Here is a 22,067-nt window from a genome sequence, read left to right on the forward strand (position 1 = left end):
AATAACAAATGGAAATTTGAGAAATGCACATATACATGAGTCAAAGAAAAAAATTACAAGAGAAGTTAAAAATACTTTGATATGAATAAAAACAAAAATACATCATATACCAAATCTTATATGATGCAACTAAAGCAGTGCTTGGAGTGAAATATAGAGCTGTAAGTACGTATATTAAAAAAGTAGGAAGATCTCCAAAAACCTAACTGCGCACCTTAGTAAATGGGAAGAGGAAGAGCAAACTAAATCCAAAGCAGCAGTAGGAAGTGGAAATAAAAGAAATTGGAAATAAATGAAATTGAGAGTAGAAAACAGTAAAGAAAAACAATGAAACCAAAAGTTGGTCTGTGAACAGATTAACAAAATTGACAAATCTTTAGCAAGAAAATAAGAAAATTAAAATTACTGAAATCAGGAATGAAAGGGGAGACATCACTATGGACCTTACAGAAATAGAAAGGATAGTAAGGGAAAACTATGAAATATTGCATGTCGATAAGTTGGATAACCTAGATGAAATGGACAAACTCCTAGAAACACACAAACTACCAAACTGAGTCAAGAGGAAATAGAAAATCTGACTAGACCTAAAACAAGTGTAGAGATTGAATTAGTAATCAAAAACTTCTTACAAAGAAAAGCCTGGGCTCCAAATCATCACTGGTGAATTTTAAAGAATAATTAACACCAATTTTTCACAAATTTTTTCAAAAACTAGAAGAGGAAAAGGCACTTTCCAACTCATTCTATGAGGCCAGCATTACCATGATACCAAAACCAGTCAAAGATATCACACACAAAAAACTTTAGACCAATATCTTTTATGAATAGCAGTAAAAAGATCCTCAACAAAATACTAGCTAATCGAGTCCAACAAGGTATAAGAATTATACACCATGACCAGTGATACAAGGTTGATTCAACATATGAAAATCAATCAATGTGACATACCATAGGAATAGAATAAAGGGTAAAATCACAAAATCATCTCAGAGGATACAGAAAAAGGATTTAAAAATTCAACACCCTCTGCTGGTAAAACACACAACCACCTAACAAAGGGCATCTATGAAAAACTCATCATACTTAATGGTAAAGGCTGAAAGCTTTCCCTCTAACATCAGGAACAAGACAAAGATGTCCATTCTTGCCATTTCTATTCAACGTAATACTGGAGGTTCTAGCTTGGGAAATTAGGAAAAATAAAAAAAGGCATTTCAATTGGAAAGGAGGAAGTAAAACTGTATCTCTTTACAGATTGACATTGCATATGGAAAATCCTAAGGAATACCCCGCCCCCACACACACACACACACAGACATGCACGCGCGCGCGCGCGCACACACACACACACACACACACACACTCACTATTAAAGATGATAAATGAGTACAACAAGGTTATGGGATGAAAGATGAATATACAAAAAGTAATTTGTACTTCTTTACCTCGTAATGAACCATCTGAACATGAAATTAAGTCATTCCATTTAAAATGGCATTTAAAAATTAGGAATAAATTTAAGAAGGTGAAAGAAGCGAACACTTAAAATTACAAAACATTGCTGAGAGCAGTTAAAGAAAACCTAAATGAAAAGACATCCGTGTTCATGGATTGGAAGACTTAATATTATTAGGATGGCAGCTCATCTCACATTGAACAGAGATTTCACACAATCCGTATCAAAATCCCAACTGCCTGTTTTGCAGAAACTGCCAAGCTGATCTTAAAATTCACATGGAAATACAAAGGACCCAGAAAAGTTAAGACAATCTTGAAAAGGAAGAAGCAAGTTGAAGGACACACTTCCTGATTTCAAAACATAACTACAAAGCTACAGTAATCAAGACCACATTGTACTGGCATAAGAATAGTCATATAGATCAACTGAATAGAACCGAAAACCCAGAAATAAACTCCTACATTTATGGTCAGTTGCTATCCAACAAATATGCTAAGACAATTAGTCAATGGGGAAAGAATAGTCTTTTCAACCAGTGGTACTGGGACAACTAGATATCCATATGCAAAGAATTAAGTTGGAAGCTTCCCTCACACCATATATAAAAATTAACTCGTCATGGTTAAAAGACTTAAATGTAAGAGCTAAAACTATAAAACCATAAAAAGACAATATAGATATAAATGTCCATAACCTTGGATATGACACCAAAAGCACAAGCAACACAAGAAAATATAAATTTGACTTTGTCAGAATTAAAGGTATTTGTGATTCAGAGGACACTACCAAGAAAGCAAGATGACACTCCACAGGATGGGGGAAGATATTTGCAAATAACATATATGGTAAGATATTAGTATCCAGAATATATAGAGAACTTTTAAAATTCAACAGTAGAAAAAACAAATATCCCAATGTAAAAATGACCAAAGGATCTGAGTAGATGTTTTCCCCAAAGGATATACAAGTGGCTAATAAGCACATGAAAAGGTCATTAGTCATCAGGGAAAGGCAAATCAAGACCACAATAAGATACCACTTCTCCCAACTAGGCTGGCCATGATAAAAAAAAGACAGATTATAACAAATATTGGCAAGGATGTGGAGAAATTGGAACTTTTATACATTGCCGGTTAGAATGTAAAATGGTGCAGCCATTTTGAAAAATAGTTTGGTGGTTCCTCAAAGAATTAAACATAGAGTTAACATATAACCCAGAAATTCCACAGCTAGGTGTATACCCATGAAAACTGAAAATGTGTGTCTAACAAATACTTGTATACACTGTTTTTATAGCAACTTTATTGATAAATCTTAAAAATGAAAACAACCCAAATATCATCAATTGATGAATGGAGAAGCAAAATATGGTATTTTCATACAGTAGAATAATATTTAGCCATAAAAAGAGTGAGGCACTGGTAAATACTACAACACGATTACCCTTGAAAACTTTATGCCAAGTGAAAAAAGCTTGACACAGAAGCTAGATATTATGTGATTTCATTTATATGATATGTCCAACAATCCATAGAGACAGTAGTTTAGTGGTTTTCAGAATCTAGGAACAGGGACAATGGAAAATTACCACTAATAAGTGTGGAGTTTTTTTTTGAGGGTGATAAAAAAACGTTCTAGAATTAAGTGGTAGTGATCATTGCACAACTATGTGTGTATACTACAAACAAATGAATTATACTCTTTAAAAGGATAAATTTTTGGTATGTGAATTATAACACAAAGAAAATATTAAAATAAAAGTGATAAACCCAGAACATGCTTGATTCTGGAAGGGCCTTCATGTTTAGAGGTTATATCTTTGTTCAAACTTGCGACCTGGGCATGACATTTCTGAGCTAAGGCTATTCATATAGCTAACCTTAAAACATTCTAGAAGACACTGCACTCCTGTATGCAGCCGCCTGAGTGTGCCTCTTCACCTCTCTGAACTGTTCTTTCCTCGTTACGATTATTTTGTTCATTATTTACTTATTTAGACACAAAGCCAGTTGGCATAGTAAAGTACGCCATAACATATTCAAACTATGAAGTTCAATGGCAATAAAATTCATCTTGATTATTTGATAAACAGCCAAACTTTAGTAGCTAAAATAATGAATAATCTAAGAAGGGCATATGTTGGGAAATGAATATTTGCTCAAGAAAGGACTTTAAAAACTTTCCTAATGTTTCTCAATTGCACGATGTGTTTTCCTTCACTATTTTTTCTTTTTTCGTTTGTTTGATTCCTTAAGCACCTATTACATTGTCTTCTCTCAGACTTGAGTGCTTCTAGCCTTATTAATTGATGGGATAGATAGAATTCATTAGCTTTTGAATACTGGAACTAGTCGTGGAAAACAAGTTGAAATAACATTGAAGTTGTACTTATTCGGAAGAGAAATGTTTCATTTTAATGTTCAATACTATATTCTTTTTCAAATCTATTAATACCCACATATAATACTAGACTACTTACCATTGACACCAACACTGTGTTTTCACTTTTGTTAACAATTTTAACTGAGTATTATTATCTATGCTTTGAGAGTATGGAAGTGGTAACTCCATGACATTTTGGGTAATTTAGCCTTTATTGTAAATGTCTTAGAGATGTAATTATCTGTTAAAGCAAGGAAGTAATATTTATTTGTTGAAGATGTAGACAGACTCCTTGAGATGTTAAATGAGACGCTGTCACGAAGAGACTCCTGTTTAGTCTTCATCTGCTTTATTTGTTTTTTAATGGTAACATACAGAGCCTAACAAGCATCAAAAACCTTCTACTTGACAATGTCACAGTTCTTAGTTTTGATTAATGAGGAGAGCAGGCACTAAAAACAACGTTTGGGAACAAGGTGAAGTTAGGCCTGAAAACAGTGGACTGGCTTTTTCTTTGTCTTGTTTGTTTGATTAACACGTGAACCTATATATATTTTTTCTCTGGCCAGGTCTAAGAGCAGGACTAGCTGCCTCAATTGCTGGGAGTTCTATTATCAACAAAATGTTGCTAGCAAATATCGATCCTTTTGGTGCGACGCCATTTATTGACCCAGATCCCGATTCACTGTAAGAAAATACTTTTGAAAATAATTTGTTTTGGCTTTCCTTGTTTCCATTTTATACGAATGGTGACACTTTAAGTGTACTGCGATAAATGTGGTTCCACTTACAAAAAGGGTCATCAGAGCACATTGACCCCTTTGCCCTGGTTTTCAGGACCTGGTCCCGAGGCGGGTCCCTTCCAGCCTGCTGTCAGGGATGATGACCCCTCGGTGCCGTGAGGCCCCGCCCCACTCACTTTTCCTTGGACTGTTTTGTTCATCGACATCTTCATATCCATACTTTTGCTGTTCCCTTCACCTCCTCCATTTTGCCGAATCTGTCATCTTTCCACATCCAACTTCTGGCTACTTATTTCTGGAAGTTTCTGGTCGACATTGATCTCGTTCCATCTTAAACTCCTAAAAAACTACTTGGCCGTTCAATATACACTTCTTTTTACTTCCATGTTTAATTTTGCCTTTATCATATCTCATTTCTCTACTGACGGTCCTCAACGAAGGTACCATATTGCAAACTTTGTACTTTCCAAAGCACCTAGAAAAACGGATTAGATCTAGTAGTTTTTTTGCTCAATAAATATTTGTCCATTGATAAGAGTAGAAGTAGAGAAGACTTTCTAATGATAAAAAAAGAAGAGTGTTGGCACCTGACTGTAAGGTCCTCCCATTTGTGTGTGTGGCAAGGAGCTCACGTGGGAGAGAACTAAGATTTTGTTACAGTTAGTGGAAAAGCATTGCCATGGCTCTGTCTCCACTTCGCCTGGCCCACCGTCCCTTTATATGTTACCAAAATTTACACACGTGTACTGGGGTCGCGCCCATGGAGTGTTAACAGGAAGCGATTTCTTCTAAGCTTTACTCTATCGGGAATGGAAGCTTAAGTCGTTTTAAGTGCTATTTTGTAGATAAAGTGTAATTTTACGAGCCTGCGATTGACTTTTATGTACTTTTCCTTGTTATCGTAGAGATGGATATTCAGAAAAATGTGTCATGAACAATTACTTTGGGATTGGATTAGATGCAAAAATTTCATTAGAATTTAATAATAAGAGAGAAGAACACCCTGAAAAATGCAGGTAATTTGGTAATAGTAATAATACTATTACATGAAGGCAATTTTACTTTAATTTTATTTATTACCTCTTTTGCTCTCTCTGCCTTTAAAGAGTATATATGTAATAGTTACTGAAATTGCCTGCCAACAATTATTTTCAGGAGCCGGACTAAAAACTTGATGTGGTATGGAGTCCTGGGAACACGGGAGTTATTACAGAGATCGTACAAGAATTTAGAGCAGAGGGTTCAACTGGAGGTAAGTTCATCTTGAAGTAAAGACATTTCATGTTATCTTACTTTAAAAAATGATTTTATTTGTGCAGTGAATTTGGCCGAAATTCCTCTTGATTAGTGTTTAAACACTGAAGCGGGGAGTGGAAGTAGGTGTCAGCCTTCTCCTGAAGAAGGTGTAGACACTGGAGATGAGTGACACACTTAATTATCATTATCATTAGCTCCTGAAATTTGGATGCAGATGTGGAGTCACAGGACCCTGTGAAAAGGTAGAGCCCGTTTATAGGATAGCGTTTTTAATGGATTTTCTCATTTCAGTTTCCGAATCCTGACCCAATTCTATAATGCCTGAAGTTTCACGAATCCCTGAAACTAACATTCATCATAAATCGAGTCTGTAAAAGTATTTTTTTGTTCCAGTTATTTTTAACAAGTTAATGAAAGAAAAAGATTGTGATCACTTAAGATTTTAAGTATTTTTTACTAATTTAACTAGGAAATTAAGGATGGCAAAAGTTATTTATCTTTTCCAATAACAGGGAAAAAAAAAGATTGGAGAAATGCCTCTGAAAAGTCTGCTAATTTCAGTGAATTTTATTTTTTTGCACCTTAACCGGTTATTTCTAATTAAGGCATATGCTACAAACCGAAAAGTGAACAAATCCTAAGTCTACAGCTCAGTGACTTAAACACAGCGTTATTATGGTAGGTTTTATCTTAACACTGGAGTGTGGATTAAAGAGGTGCGTAGCTCATTCATTATCAACTAAAGATAAACATCTGATACCTTCCACTCTAGAGCATGGCTGCTTGATCAGCTAGCTCGATTTAGCAATGCTTGTAAAATTAAGGTAGGTGTTACTGGCCGAAAAGGTGCAAAATCAGGCAAGTTCACACTTAGTAAACACTGTCCTTGATGGCCCCATCCCCGATCAATTTGGCTTCTCTCCTGTGTATTGAACTGTGTCATTTATTTTCTTATCTGGTCCCCTAGTGGCCGTACTCTCTTTAGTCCATACTCTCCTTATGTACAGGTAGGAAGTTCTATTCATCTTTGTTATCCTTGATATCCTTTGTGATGTGTAATTCTCGCCCCCGTCTTGAAGAAACAGACAGGTAAATAATCACTTTACCGTAATTTAGTAAGTTCTGGGATCAAGCCCCGTAGCCAGCTATCTTTAAGATTTAGGGAACTATCTGGAATCAGAATGGCTGGATTACCTTTCAGAAATAGTATTTCTAGCCTTTTCTCCTCATGGCCCAAAGTCTGAATGAGGCCGTGTTATTTACACAGCTGCATTTTACTGTCCACTTAACAGGGGTTCCTAACTCTTTCTGACCCTGGGCCCGTTCGGCATGCTGGTGAAACCATGGATCTCCTCTCTGATTATCATTTTTAACTACATCGTATAAAATGCATAGACTTATGAAAGAAACCATTAATATTAAACTAAATTAGCGAAATATTTTTTAAACCGTTAGGGAGTGTGTTAAATTGAGCAGTCGAGATGGAACTTCCTTCTGAAAATGTTCACCATTTTCATACCATTCTTCCAAATAAAGTGTATTTGTTTATAAATCATTAAGACTGCTCTGAATTTTTAAATTTTTAAATTTCTTTCAGCCTTTTAATTTTAAATCAATTTATTTGAACTAAGAAAAAGGTCACCCATTTCTTGCCTCCCCCAACCCTGACTTTTGCCACCACCAATCTGTTCTCTGTATCTGTGAGCTTTGTTTATTTGTTTGTTTGTTTGTTTTTAGACAAACATATTTAAGAGAGCTCATGTGGTATTTGTCCAACTCTGACTTATTTCACTTAGCGTAATGCCCTCAAGGTATTGTTATCGTTAAGTGGCTGAATAATATTGCATTATCTATATACACCACATTTTCCTTATCCATTTATGCATCATTGGACACTTGGGTTGTTTCCATATCTTCCCTATCTTGACTATTGTAAATAGAGCTGCAGTGAACATGGGGACGCATGTATCTTTTCAAATTGAGTGTTTTCATTTTCTTTTGATAAATACCCAGAAGTGGAATTGCTGGATCATATGATAGTTCTATTTTTAATTTTTTGAGGAACCTCCATACTGTTTTCCATAGTTGCACCAATTTATATTCCCACCAACAGTGCACAGGGGTTCCCTTTGCTCCACATCCTCACCAACGCTATTCTTTGTCTTATGGATACTAGCCATTCTAACGGGTATGAAGTAGTATCTCATTGTGGTTTTGATTTGCATTTCCCTGATAATTAGTGATGTTGAGCACCTTTTGTATATCTGTCGGTCATCTATATGTCTTCTAGGAAAAATGTCTATTCAGATCTTCTACCTATTTTTTAGTCAGATTATTTTTTGCTATTGAGTTACATGAGTTTTTTATATATTTTGGCTATTAGTCCCTATCAGATATGTAATTTGCAATTATTTTCTCCCATTCAATAGGTTGCCTTTTTATTTGGTTGATGATTTCTTTTGCTGTGCAGAGCTTTTCAGTTTGATGTCTCCCACTTATTTTTTGTTTTGTTTTGTTTCGTTTTCCTTTTTTTTTTGCATCTGTTGCTTTTGCTTTGGTGTCCGATTCAAAAAATCATCACCAATACCTTTGTCAAGGAGGTTACCACCTTTTTTTCCTTCCAGGATTTTTATGGCTTCAGGTTTATGTTCAAGTCTTTAATTCATTTTGAATTAACTTTTGTGTGTGGTATAAGACAGTGGTCTAATTTCATTCTTTTGTATGTGGATGTCCCATTTTCTCAACACCGTTTGTTGAAGAGACTTTCCCTTCTCCACTGTGTATTCTTAGCTCCTTTGTCACGAAAAGACCCTGTATGCATGAGTTTTATTTCTGGACTCTCTATTCTGTTCCATTGATCAATGTGTCCATCTTTATGGCCATACAATACTTTTTTAATTGCTATAGCTTCGTAATATAGTTTGAAATCAGGGAGTGTGATGCCTCCAACTTTGTTTTCCTTTCTCAAGATTGCTTTGGCTGTTCAGGATCTTTCGTAGTCACAAACAAATGTTAAGATTGTTCTAGTTCTATGAAAAATGCCATTGGAATTTTGATAGGGATAACATGGAATCTGTAGATTGCTTTGGGTAGTATAGACATTTTAACACTATTAATTCATTTACCCTATGAACACGGACTATCTTTCCACTTATTTGTGTCTTCAGTTTCCTTCATTAATGTCTTTTAGTTTTCAATACACAGGTCTTTCATCTCCTTGGTTATATTTATTTCTATATATTTTATTCTTTTCGACGCTGTTATAAATAGAATTTCTAAAAACTGTCTTCATTAGTTCATTATTAGTATAAAGAAATGCAACAACTTTTGAGTATTGATTTGATATCCCGAAACTCTATTGAATTTACTTATTAGTTCTAACAGTTTTTTATGGAGTCTTAAGAGTTTTCTATATATAATATCATGTCATCTTTAAATAGTGACAGTTTTACTTCTTTCTTTCCAATTTAGATGCCTTTTCTTTCTTTTTTTTTTTTAATTGCTCTGGCTAGGACTTTCAATTCTATGTTGAGTAGAAGCGATGAGCGTGGGCATCTTTGTCTTATTCCTGATCTTAGAGGAAAAAACTTTTTCAGCTTTTCAATATGGAATATAATGTTAATTGTGAGCTTGTCATAATGGCCTTTATTATAAAATCTTTAATTGCTCGGAATTGTCTTTAAAAATATTTCTTTTATATTTACAGAGATAGATTTTTTTTCCATTTTCTCTAAGTTACTTATATGATTTAAACATTTTCTAAAGTATACAAAGATACCTGTTGAGTTTATTGGTTTCAGAAAAAGTTTATTATTTTACTAGATACTTAATGTTCATTCCTTTGACAAGTACACATCAAGCATGAGCTATGTGCCAGGAATGGCTCTAGGTGCTGGACTGCAGTGTATTTCATGAAAAAGTAAAAAAGGAATTGTAAAAAAAGCCTGTGGGGGTAAATCAAATATAATGTATTCTCAGTTATTGAAAATGGTTGAAAAAATGAGTTCAGACAATTCTCATTTGTTCTAAGATTGCAGGTAATTTTGCTTGGTCATTAAAATGCAATTTTTGTTAAGTTGTATTAATATTTTTACTGTAAGGATTATATAAAAAATATAGCATTTATTTGAAATGTGACCCTGCAAGCTCTTCTCTTTTAAAATGGAGGCTTAAACCCTCTATTCAATAAGAATTCATTCACATGCATCTATAATTACTTCATCACTCATATGATTTTTTTTTTCCTTAAGTGGTAATTTAATTTTCATCTAAATGGTTAATTAGAAGACAGAGTATAAGATACTTCCCAACATACATGTGGGTTTGTTTGGTTTTGGTTCTGGCTACTTGAGTTTAACCAGTCACCAGCTAATTACAGATCACCAGCAAAATACCAGGAGTAGTGAGAGGTGCAGACGAGATGGTTAGGACCCAGAGTCCACCCTCACGGACACTGCTTTCAAAAGAATGTTTCAAATAAGTACAAAGGTGATTGTAGTACAAGTGAGGATATCATAAGTGACCTGGAAATAAAAGCTCAAGAAAAGTACTGCCTGATTTTGGTTGAAAGAAGAGGTAGGAATGTTATTTTTGTTTGTTTGTTTAATCTGGTTTTCTATAACAACTTCTGCTATACTTATTTATACTTTAAAGTGGTGTGTAGGAATCTATTTGCAGGAGAGCACACATTCCCAGCACACTTCCCTCCACCATCCTTCGTGTTTGGTGTGCTAGTGGCTTCCGAGCTAGCGGCTTCGCTCTTTCCATCTAACCCCTAAACCTTTTACCTTACAGTGCGACGGCCAGTACATTCCTCTCCCCAGTCTGCAAGGAATAGCAGTGCTGAACATCCCTAGCTATGCCGGAGGCACTAACTTTTGGGGAGGAACCAAAGAGGACGATGTAAGTATTTCCTTGCTTTTTGCCGATTCTAGCAGCCGCCCACGTTCCTTGGCTTGTGGCCCCCTCCTCCATCGCCAAAGCCCACAAAAGCGGCTTGAGTCTTCCTCATGTGGCATCCTGCTGCTCTTCTGCCCCCTCTTCTACTTTTAATGGTCTTTGGGATTACACTGCCCTCCCCGCCCCCACTTCATCCAGGATAATCTCCCCCCGCTCAAGGTCCCTAATTGAGTCACATCTGCAAAGTCTCTCTTGGCATGTAAGGTAACATTTACAGGTTCAGGGGATCAGGACATGGACAGTTTTAGGATGGGGAGGGGGACATTATTCTACCTACCGAAATACTTTTCTATACTTTTAATTTTCTAAGTTTATGTGATATTATCCTTTCGATTTTTTGAAATGTCAAGAGGACTCATTTGGCTATTGAAGTTTACGGCTATTTTCATTTTCTTTTTATAGTTTCCTATGTTAGAAAAGGAAAAACCACAACCTAAAAAATGTAATTGTTCTGAAAATAATATTCAAAAGAAGAGAGAACAATTATTAAAGTCCATGTAACAAAAATGAGAAGTATAACTTGATCTTTGTTTGAAGAGTCACATACATTGACTGATAGGCCCTTTGATTGAGGCTTGTGATATAATGGTTCTCACTGATCCATTTTCTCAGGACTTTTAAATAAGTAAGCAGGCTTAAAGTATAAAATAAATTGGAAAGTATTTGTAATTTTCACGTAACTATATTCTAATCCTATTGGAGTATAAAAACTAACATTGGCAGTCAAATTTTTGTCAGCCTGTCACTACTCTTAAATCTTTTAAGGGGAAGAAATCAGTGAGATTAAGATTTTAAAAAGCTAACTTTCCTTGAACCTTCCTACCCATCTACCTACCTAGTAGGTAGTCAAACAGTGTTCTGAAAGTTACACATTCATTATTTAATACCCACAATTTTCATCTAAATTATACCAATGAAGAAACTGACACAAAGTACACACCGTTCATAAGCAGCAGAGACAGGGTTTAAAACTAGGCTGTCTGATAACAAAAATGGTAAGGAGTTATCGATGCTTGCAAATTTGTGTCCTGATATTTTCAATGAAAGTTTTAATTAGGATACTACTTGATACTGAATTTTTTTTTTCAGAGGCGTAATTATTTATGCATGGTAAACGAGAGTAAAAGGAACAAAATAATACAGGTGAAATCGAAATTTTTAGGTTAAATTAATTTTGTGGAAACGAAGTTAACATCAAAGCAAAGTAAGCCTACCTGATTCTTATCCCGAGGTGCCCACTTCCGTGTTCTCATGTCCTTAAAGTTGTCATGTTAAGGACGTAAACACGTATGCACGCTGCTCATAACACCTTGGGATTGTGCCCGTAGAACATTCCAGGTGACCTGGATCATCCGCATGCGTGCTAGCTTTAACCTTACGAAATCTGTGTCACCTTTCCGGGATTTTAGGGTTCATAAAATTACCTGCATCATTTTATCGAGACATCTGAGTCATCTATGAATAGGTATTTAATACATTTTATAACCAAGATGAATTATTTGGAAATGTAATAATTTACTAGTCCAGAGAGTGCTTTATGAGGAGGCATGAGTATTATAGCCATCTGGGCCTTAAAACCATTTTTTATTATGTTTAAGTCATCTTCAGTGATTTTTTTGGTCCTTGAATGATCATTTCCTAGTAATATTTACTTCCTTTCTTGCTTACTAATTTTATGGCTTTTCAAAAAATTACGTGTACTGCAGAGTTTATGTTGCTCAATGTGCCACTTCATAACGTAGTGTTTACTTTCAGATATTTGCTGCACCATCGTTTGATGACAAGATCTTAGAAGTCGTCGCAGTATTTGACAGCGTGCAAATGGCAGTGTCAAGGGTCATTAAGCTGCAGCATCACCGAATAGCCCAGGTTTGTCTTCCCACGAGACCCTGCCTGCCTTCGCTGCGCGGGCCACTGGGGAAGCCGTCTCTAATGACTCTACGCTGTATATTCATCGGTAAAATTGTGACTTTCTCATCACGTCCGTTGTTACTGTGCCATCATAAGTGCAAAATCATAACCTGCCATCCCACAGAATGGACTAAAGGTCAAGCTCGAATGCAGATTGAGTGTCAGTGTCTCGGGATGATTCGCACTCTAAAATGACCTGTTTTCTTTCAGTGCCGTACAGTAAAAATCACTATCTTTGGCGACGAGGGAGTCCCAGTACAGGTGGATGGCGAAGCGTGGGTGCAGCCTCCAGGCATCATCAAAATCGTGCACAAAAACAGAGCTCAGATGCTAACGAGGGACAGGGTATGTACTGCAAACACGCTTCTCGGTTTTATCAAGCCTGTTTGAAAAAAATCTTAAATGGTTATAAAAAAAATAGAAACCAAGGAAAGATATTTAAATTGTCTTTTCAATCTGACCTTGAAGTCTTTGTGGTTTTAAATATGAACAAAGGCAAGGCGGGTCAGGCAAGTTTTATTTAGTTTATTTAGTTTTTTAAAAAATTAATAGGCCGATTTTTTTTTTAGGTCTACAGAAAAATTGAACAGAATGTAGAGAGCATTCCAATTCCGTTCTCACATACCTCATCGGCTCTTCAACAAGCACCTAAATTTCCCTATTATTAGTATCTCGTATTAGTCCATTTATTAAAATTGATGAGCCAATACCGATGACAGTATTGTTAACTCAAGTCCGTAGTTTACATCACCATCTGTGTTGTACATTCTATGGGCTTTGACGAATGTATAATCACTTATATCCACCATTCCAAGAAGATGCAGAATAGTTTCACTGACCTAAAAATTTCTGTGCTCTTCCTATTCATCCGTCCCTCCCTTACCCCAGCCCCTCGCAACCACCGGTCTTTACAATATCTCTATATTTTTGCCTTTTCCAGAATATTTGACAGCGTGCAAATATTGTGCATTTTTAATTAAGGTCACACACATAACAAATAAGATTGCCAGTGTCCCTCCCATCTATTACATATACAATAGTAAAGATGGAAGCTGTTTTGTTTTAACTTTTTAGTGATATATTCATCAGCATCTATTACATTACTTTTTATTTATCGTGATACACTGGAAAAACTTTTAAAGTATGTGCTTTGTACTTATGATTTATTTAATGAGGTGTTCGATTGGGAAAAAAGAAATAGTAGTTTCAGAGTCATTCATAGAGCATCGAAACGCACATTGATTTGGACCTCCGAGCTCTACCCTGACAATTCATTGTGATATTGATTTTGAACAGGCTTTCGAAAGCACTCTGAAATCTTGGGAAGATAAGCAGAAGTGCGATTCTGGTAAACCAGTTCTTCGGACGCATTTGTACATCCAGCATGCTATTGACCTGGCGACGGAGGAGGTGTCGCAGATGCAGCTGTGCTCCCAGGCGGCGGAGGAGCTCATCACCAGGTCTGGCGGCCCCCGGTCCTGGCCGGTCCCCTCTCGTTAGTTTGCATACGTCATTTCAGTTGTCGGGGGTAGCTAGAAATGGTGCATGTCCTCCCCTTCCCCTTGCCGCCTCGGTGCTCGCTGTTCTCCTTCACCGGGTCCCCTCTGACACAAGCGTCCCCACCCGTGCTCTCTGCAGAACAGCCTGGAACTTCCTGAAATACGGGGAGACCTTGCCTGACCCGCCCTGCCACACAGCTCGCTTTCCATTACGTTTAGTTCCCCGGTTGACACACAGTCTCTACGCAGAACTGCTCCCTTATATGCTGCCCTATAATTAACTCTGAATTAAATGTCAATGGAACGTAGCAGGAAGTATAAACATTAACCCTGCCCCACCAAGGAGAGTCGGGGGCGGGTGGCCGGGAAGACTCCAAGCATCAGCCTCTGCCAGATTGTCACGCGGCTCCGGGACCGCACAGAAACTGCTTTCAGTAGACGGAAAGGGAAGAGGAAAAAATGAGTTCCGTGAGTGTGAAACAGATGAAAATCACGATGACCCAGGAGTAAGCTTCAGAAGGGAGGAGAGACCGTGGACAACTTTCTTCCCTCCCCTTTCCCTGAGTCTTATCTGCCAAACGAGAGTGACGAGAGCCACCTGACTGGGTCGCGGACAGTGTTAGATGAGACCCACCATCCACAGCCTTTCACGTCTGGCACAGTTTGGGTTCTGTCAATGGCAGCTGTTCTGTTCTGTCTGTACCTTCATCCGGGGACCGCTTAGGATGTCGGAAAAGCAGAGAAGGAAACAAAGCTCAGTGGTGCCGGGGCTCACTCACTCCCTTTCTCCTCCCTCCAACACACCATCTGCGCCCCCTCTCCCGTTCCTCATTCTCCTCCTTAAATATTTGTTAGCCTCCTAGAATGTACTGGATGTTAGAGGTGTAAAAGAAAAGGTATATACTCCCTACTGGTGGATAGCAACATTCAAAATTAGAATGAAATATGATAATGGCCAGATACTAAGGAGCTTAGAAGAAATGTAGAGAAAATGACTAGTCAGCTAAGTCCACTTAGCTGCATTATAATAATAACAGTGTTATTGTACACCTTAGCTTCTTATCCACAGAGATACTCGTCATAGAGTAAATACATCTCTTTTAGATTCTACAGACAACTTACTATGGAGTCCAATTTTCCCCCAGATTTATCGAGATATAATTGACATAAAAATTATATATATTTAATATATACCATGCAATGGTTTGACATATGTATACACTGTAAAATAGTTACTACAGGCAAGCTAATTAACACATCATGGAAAAGAGTATGAAGTTTCCTCAAAAATTAAAAATAGAACTACAGCATTTTCTCGAAACCAAAATATACTTCCTGTATTATCATCCTATCAATTAACCAAATAACCTTATCGAAAAAAGGAAGTGAAGCTTGGCCAGACTTGGTTTTGGTCAACTGAGTTCGGTTCCCCATCAGTTTTTTTAAATTTGCAAAAGATGAAAATCAGGCTTACTCATCAATTTTCAGAATTTATTCATTTAATATTCAGCAAGTATTTTGAGCCTCTTCCATGTGCTAACCACCATTTTAGGCAGTGGGAATGGCAAGGTGACTGCGTTGCAGGCTCCATAATTTGGTGGCTGAGTCGTAGAGGGGAGAAGTGTGGCCGAAGTGGTCACAGGTCACTCAGGGGGCGCTGTGGTCACACAGAGGAGGCCAGATACAGTGAGGGACAGCTGCCCCAGAGCAGCGTGCGTGCAGGGTGACCGATACGTTGGTGTAGAAAATGCGGATGGAGAGATGAGGAGAGGCCAGATCTTTATCCGGACAAGTCTGGAAGCAGTGTGGACCATCGTCTGCAGGACAGCAAAGCTGGGGCGGGGTCAGCACTGTCTGAATGGCCTCGACAGGAAACGATGGGCTGAGGCAGGAGAGATGGAAAGGAGAAGAGAGATTTCAGATAGGTTCGGATCCAAAATTGGCATCTGGGTGTGAATTAGACAGGACGACCCTGAGGTTTCTAGTGAATGGCTGGGTGGATTGTGGTGCGTTTGATGAGGTCATCGTTTTCAGGAAGAGGAGCAGAGTTTGAGAGAGAAAACGGTGCATTCCATGTTGGAGTTATTCGTTATGTTAGAAATATCTAGGAGGAGATTCAGCTGGCAGTTGGAAATGTTGATCTGAAGTTAATTGACCTCTTTCTCTTTCTTTGAAAATTAGAATAACATTTAACCGTCTCTATTCTGATAAATAACCTTCCTGATTCTCAAGGTTAGTAGTAATGCCGAGGTGACATTTGCATGTCCCTTTAGGCCTTGGACACCAATTGTATGATCCTTAAGAATTATACTCTTTCTTTTGCTCTTGATTCAGCAGTACAGGGCTTCTCTTTTTTTATATTCTCCCCTTTCTAGATGGAAGATCATTTTCCTGGAAGATGCGAGAAACACTAAGGGATTGAGTGGTCTGCATTCTCTCTCATCGGCGGAACTTTTCCTCCATTCTCTTCCTTGGCCTTCCTGCCCTCCAGAGTTTGTCTTTCTAGGACTATCCTTGGAGATTTTGGTTCCAGAGGACTGAGGCACAGCAGGCTCTGGAGTTGAATAGACATAGGTTCAAATCCTGGCTCTGTCACTTCTCAGCTTTGTGTACCTACCAAATCTCTCTGAGCCTCAGTGTCTTCATCTATACGCAGAGGATATCCATCACAGCTACTTTTTACGTTGCGAATATTAAGTTAGATAATGTATTTAAAGCACTTGGCATATAGATGATAAACATGGCAATGTCCTTCCCGTAATCTGTCGTATTTGTCCCGGTTGAAGTTTCAGTGAATAAAAGATAAGTTGCCACTGTCTACATTGGGGACCCCTCTCACTTTCCAATGATACTGAAAAACGAAGTGTGACTATATTTTGTTTTTTTCTAAATAGCACCTCAATATGTTTGTCTCTGATTCAAAGCCCAACTTTTTATATAAAGATTTGGGGTTTAGTATTTTTTGTTGCAGTGGGGTTTGAATTTTGTAAATCTACCCTGTGCCATTCACAATTGAGCAGTCATTTTTTTTTTAATTTCCCTTAATGACCTTTTTTTTTTACTTGTTTTATTCTACCACTTCTACGCTTCAGAAAAATCAGCAATGTTCAAAAAAGTGTTTGTTCATTTGTTTCATTTTTGCTTTCAGGATTTGCGATGCAGCTACAATCCACTGTCTTTTGGAGCAGGAACTGGCCCACGCCGTGAACGCCTGCTCCCACGCACTGAATAAAGCCAACCCCCGGTTCCCAGAGGTGAGGAGCCACTGGTGAATTCTCATCCCACAGGTCCTTAGTGTTACACATGTGTTTTGATGCTATAATGTGCCATGCCCTTGAAAAAACATGATGTTGTTTGCATGAGTCTCTGCCAGAAGCTTATGGTAAATTCGTGGCCCAATTTTTCTTTTATTTTCCTCTTCCTGCTATTTTTCTATCTCTGCTCTTAAATTCTCTTCTTTTTCTCTATCTCACTTTCAGTCACTTGTCACCTTGCCATCTTCCTTCTACTCCTTCTCCCTTTAACTAAATCCTTATTCCTTGTTGTACCACCTCCCCGCCCCCGCACCTTGATAAAGAGCAAATCTAGATATCATGCATTTTATTAAAGATGTCCGTTCATTTTTGAAGTCGTGCACTGAAATTATTTTTACTTCATTTCGTTTTATTAAATTGGTAACTTTGATAACTTGAATGTAGAACTTAAAACTTTAGAACTTTTGTAACATTTTTTATGTAGAAGTTAATAGAATAGATAGAATATAACTTTTAAAATGTGATACATGATAAAAGGCTATAGTGCAGACAAAACAGATAGCATTATTTTATTCTTTTAATTATTCAATTTAAGTTACTTAAATTACTATACAAATAAGTGCTGGTCTTCAGGGTTAAAGTCTGAAAAGCAGTCTGGTTGGAACTGCTGAGAGTCTCGGATGGGACTAATTATGACCAGATAATGCCCCTCGCAGAACATAATTTCCTTTGGCTTAAGTTTTTTTTTTTTTACAAGAACACGTATGCGTTGTTGCGAGCACATACGTGTTTGTCCGTAGGAGACATGGTCCTTAGTGTGCTCCCTGCAGTCCGGGCATTCTTTCAGTTCCGCGATGGAAGAATTAGAAGAGTAATTATGCTAATAAATATGGCTGTGAAATTGCACCATTATAATAGAACTTTGGTAGATTTTAAAGTATGTTTGTGATGTAAATTGAAGTTAGAAGAATAAAATTTAAAGTATTTGCTGATGATCGAATCCCAGTTTCATACAGAACTACTTGTCTTTGATCTTTTTTCCTAGAGTCTTACGAGAGACACTGCCATGGAAATAGCCATCAATGTGAAGGCGCTATATAATGAAACAGAATCTTTACTAGTTGGCAGGGTTCCTCTGGTAAGGAAAAGAAATGATGGATCACAGAAGCGTGATGATAAATGTATGGGTCTTACCTTAGGGTGTGTGCACCTGTCAGGTTCTTCTCCTTAGAGAAGGTCTCCATCCTTAGCGCTTCCTTTTTACCTAGCTTTTGCCTTCAAGAAAAGATGTGGCTAAACCTGGGAGCTACGGTTCAGGCTAACCAGAGATTCCCCCTCAAGGTGCCAGCGTGTTTTATATAAACCTGCTCTCCCCAGTCAGCTTCAAGAGACTCGATCGAGCTTTATAAAGTGTGCTAGACAGCCCTTGGGTACCAGTAACTCATTATTGCAGAAAAGTAATCATGGTTTGTTTTCAAAATTAATATTAAAATATGATTGGTATGGTTTTCTAGATTTGCTTAAAAGACGACACTTTCTAGACTCAGTGTTTAAGAACCAAATTTCAAGAACTAGCCACATCCCTAGATGAACTCAGATTGGTGCTGGAAATGAAGTTTAGGTCAAGTCTGCATCTGACCACAGTCCCTGGATCTCAAGCATAAGTGCTAGAAGATTGCAGATGTCCTGACTGGTTTGCCCGGAGCCCTGGCCCTGCCAGCCTTCATTCCCTCACTGTTTTCAAACGTTCTAGCATGTGGGGTCTTTCCGCCACCTAGCGTTCGATTGTGAGTTAGTCACACATGCTGTTGTAACTATACAAAGCCTCCCTAATGCATCATCTATTTTTTCTAACTTGTAACAATTCCGATTAATTGATAGGTGACGATCTTTAAAAAATTTCTCTTGAATGTAATCTTATCTCTTGCTTTGGAAAAGAGACACTTAAGTAAAAGTGACAGTAAAGGTCCTGATATCTCCCACAGTGGGCAAAGTTGGGTAGTTAGCCTACCCAGCTAATAAGTGACTGTGGTCGGGATCTGATTGGGGTCCAGGAGAGTGCCGCCCTCAGAGCATCCTTTACTCTGAAAAGAGAAGCTAAAGGGCTACCCAAAGTCCACTGCCCTCACGCAATTCCAGAGGAAACAGAAATGCAACTTCCTTAAGGAAAGAGGTGGCTGGCTGCCTCTGCTATGGCAATGACAAAAAACTATCGGAAGAAACGTCAGTTATATCTTTCGATTAAACCCATGGAACCATCTTTTGGCAATTGTCGGTACCTCTTTTGTTAACCAGAATCTTCTCACTGCTCTTCTAAAATTAGCCCTATAGGAAATCACTGAGCTGTGACTTTGGTCCCACTTTTTGGACGGAGAACATGGGTTCTTTGTGTTATTTGAAGTATATTTAAGACAATTTCCAATTGACAAGAACTAGAAGCATCACTCACTCTATTTAATTTTCTGCGCCGAAAGTATCCATTGAGTGTTATTTGCTTAATATTTATCAATTATGTTAATATAGAAGAACCTCCCCCACACACACACACTTGTAATTATTCTGTCATTGTCAAAAATGGATATTTGGTTTAAAATGTAGACCAGTAAATTTTATCAAAACCTTTGACAATATCGGTATTACAATAAAGAGTCCATCATATTTGAGAGCAGGCTTGCTCTTTGTTTTGATTCTAGAATTAATATGCAGTAACCATTTCATCAATTTTATAAGAAATATAGACTAAAAAGAAAGTGGTAAATTTCATATGACTGGGTGGAGAATCTCCATATTTTTATTAACTACTAAAAATGGTAGATACCTTAAGTAATAAGGGAAAAAAATATAACGTCTGTAGTAAAGAACAGTAACATTCTCTCTTAACTTTCATTATAAAATTCCGTGAACCTATATGTAGCACTCTACAATCATAATTTATTAAAGTATTGATTAGCTGGAAGAGACCCTAGAAATACCCTAATAAATTCTACTGTTTATTGAGGAGGAAAGTAAGACTCCTGTGTCAATGAACTGTCCCTGGGCTCCTAGTTAGTAAAAGGCCAGGACTAGAATTCAGTCATCTTCCTTCTAGTTCTGCGCACAACGGCGTTTCTTGTATCTTTATTCGCTTATTGAATTCGTAAGTGCTTTTTAATGACTGCTTCAAATGGGTGGATAAATAGGTGACCAGATAAAGTCTCTTTAAAGTTCCCAAACTCTCTTCCAGATTACAAGCCATTTCACTTTTTGCTTTGCCCTAATTTATACTACTTTTCACCCCCGATTTTTCTGAGATTCATGGAGCTTTTTTTCTCTTCAACTCATTATTTTAATTTTTCATGAGATTTTTGTGCCAAGTAGTTCTTAATATATGAGTTACTTTTGATCAATTTTGAAGATACTATTTTTCGTTCACCTGATATGTAAATCAGAAGGATTTTTGCCACAAAGAAGTAGAATAATGAGATTACTCACTAGTGCAGAAGTCACACTAGCTACTTACATCATCTGTGGGAAGTAAGGATAAATCTATCCGGACTTTTTTTTCCAACGAACTCAATATAAGATAATTTTTCTTTTTTATATCCCTTTATATTAAAAACAACTACAACAATAACAACAACATAGTCTAGCCTAATAAGAAATGAGGATGCTCATTGTCAAAATAAAATAATGTGTTCTCTAGGAGCCCAGCACTGAGTGTCGCTTTGCTTTGTCTTTTAATCTGCTGGTGAATAGCATTTGGAATCGCCGCACGAGGAGCGGGTGTCCAGTGCCTTACATTCCGTGGAGATGGAGTTACAGAAGTTAAGAGAGATCCCGTGGCTTTATTACATCTTACACCCAAACGAGGACGAGGTACGTAAGACTCGGCCTGTTTCTTTATAAACAAAGACTTTAAGACAATAGAATTCAAACTCATCTTTTGTAACAGAGCTATCCAGGGGAAAACAAATCCTGAATGCTACTCTTATTTGTGCTGTTCTCGAACAAGCAAGCAAGAAAGGGCCTTTATGGGGACCAAGGTCCCTTCCGCGAATCGGCACACTCTCAGAGGCATTGGGAATTTTTTTCAAGAAGCTATCACATCCACGATGCTTTGCGTTTGTAGCCTATTCCTGTGTCGTCGCTAACGTTAGAGCAGCTTTTCCTTCTCGCTCCTGAGAAAACCCTCTTCTCGCTGCCAACAGGAACCTCCCGTGGACTGCGCCAAGAGGAACAGCAGGAGCACGGTGTTTCGTATAGTGCCGAAGTTTAAAAAGGAAAAGGTCCCCAAGCAGAAGACGAGCCCACAGCCTGGTAGGTGGCCCGCGCTGGCAGGGACGGCGGAACAGTACGGGAAAATAACTCACTAGAGCGACGTCGCCAAGGCGACGAAAACGTCCTGGAACTAGATCCAGGCGATCGTCACGTAGCGCTTGAGTCTACTAAATGCCACTGTAAAGCGGTCAAAATGATGGGTTTATGGAATGCCCATTTTACCGTAGTAAAAATGATGCCACACCTTAAATATGTGCAAATATCAGTAAGAATCTGTAGTTTGAAAAGTAAAACGAGGTGGTCGCTGACGTGCTTCTATTACACGTTTGGTGAATGTCAGTGC

General features: G+C 37.7%; 1 protein-coding gene across 5 annotated transcripts in view; it reads left to right on the forward strand.

Annotated features, from left to right (window-relative positions):
* Window positions 1-22,067, forward strand: part of DGKH (diacylglycerol kinase eta) — a 173,262-nt gene that overhangs the window by 141,795 nt on the left and 9,400 nt on the right. For 4 of the 5 annotated variants that reach the window (XM_011369749.2, XM_011369748.2, XM_023536370.1 and 1 more), the window contains exons 19-29: window positions 4,414-4,531; window positions 5,493-5,603; window positions 5,743-5,839; window positions 10,639-10,746; window positions 12,559-12,672; window positions 12,925-13,059; window positions 14,011-14,174; window positions 17,362-17,467; window positions 18,513-18,605; window positions 21,203-21,322; window positions 21,655-21,763. In XM_011369749.2, the coding sequence (XP_011368051.2) occupies window positions 4,414-4,531; window positions 5,493-5,603; window positions 5,743-5,839; window positions 10,639-10,746; window positions 12,559-12,672; window positions 12,925-13,059; window positions 14,011-14,174; window positions 17,362-17,467; window positions 18,513-18,605; window positions 21,203-21,322; window positions 21,655-21,763 (1,275 nt within the window). The remainder of the gene's footprint in view (window positions 1-4,413; window positions 4,532-5,492; window positions 5,604-5,742; window positions 5,840-10,638; window positions 10,747-12,558; window positions 12,673-12,924; window positions 13,060-14,010; window positions 14,175-17,361; window positions 17,468-18,512; window positions 18,606-21,202; window positions 21,323-21,654; window positions 21,764-22,067) is intronic. The other variant, XM_023536372.1, reaches the window with a different exon arrangement.

Source organism: Pteropus vampyrus, unplaced genomic scaffold (genome assembly GCF_000151845.1).
Source record: "Pteropus vampyrus isolate Shadow unplaced genomic scaffold, Pvam_2.0 Scaffold154, whole genome shotgun sequence".
Lineage (NCBI taxonomy): Eukaryota > Metazoa > Chordata > Mammalia > Chiroptera > Pteropodidae > Pteropus > Pteropus vampyrus.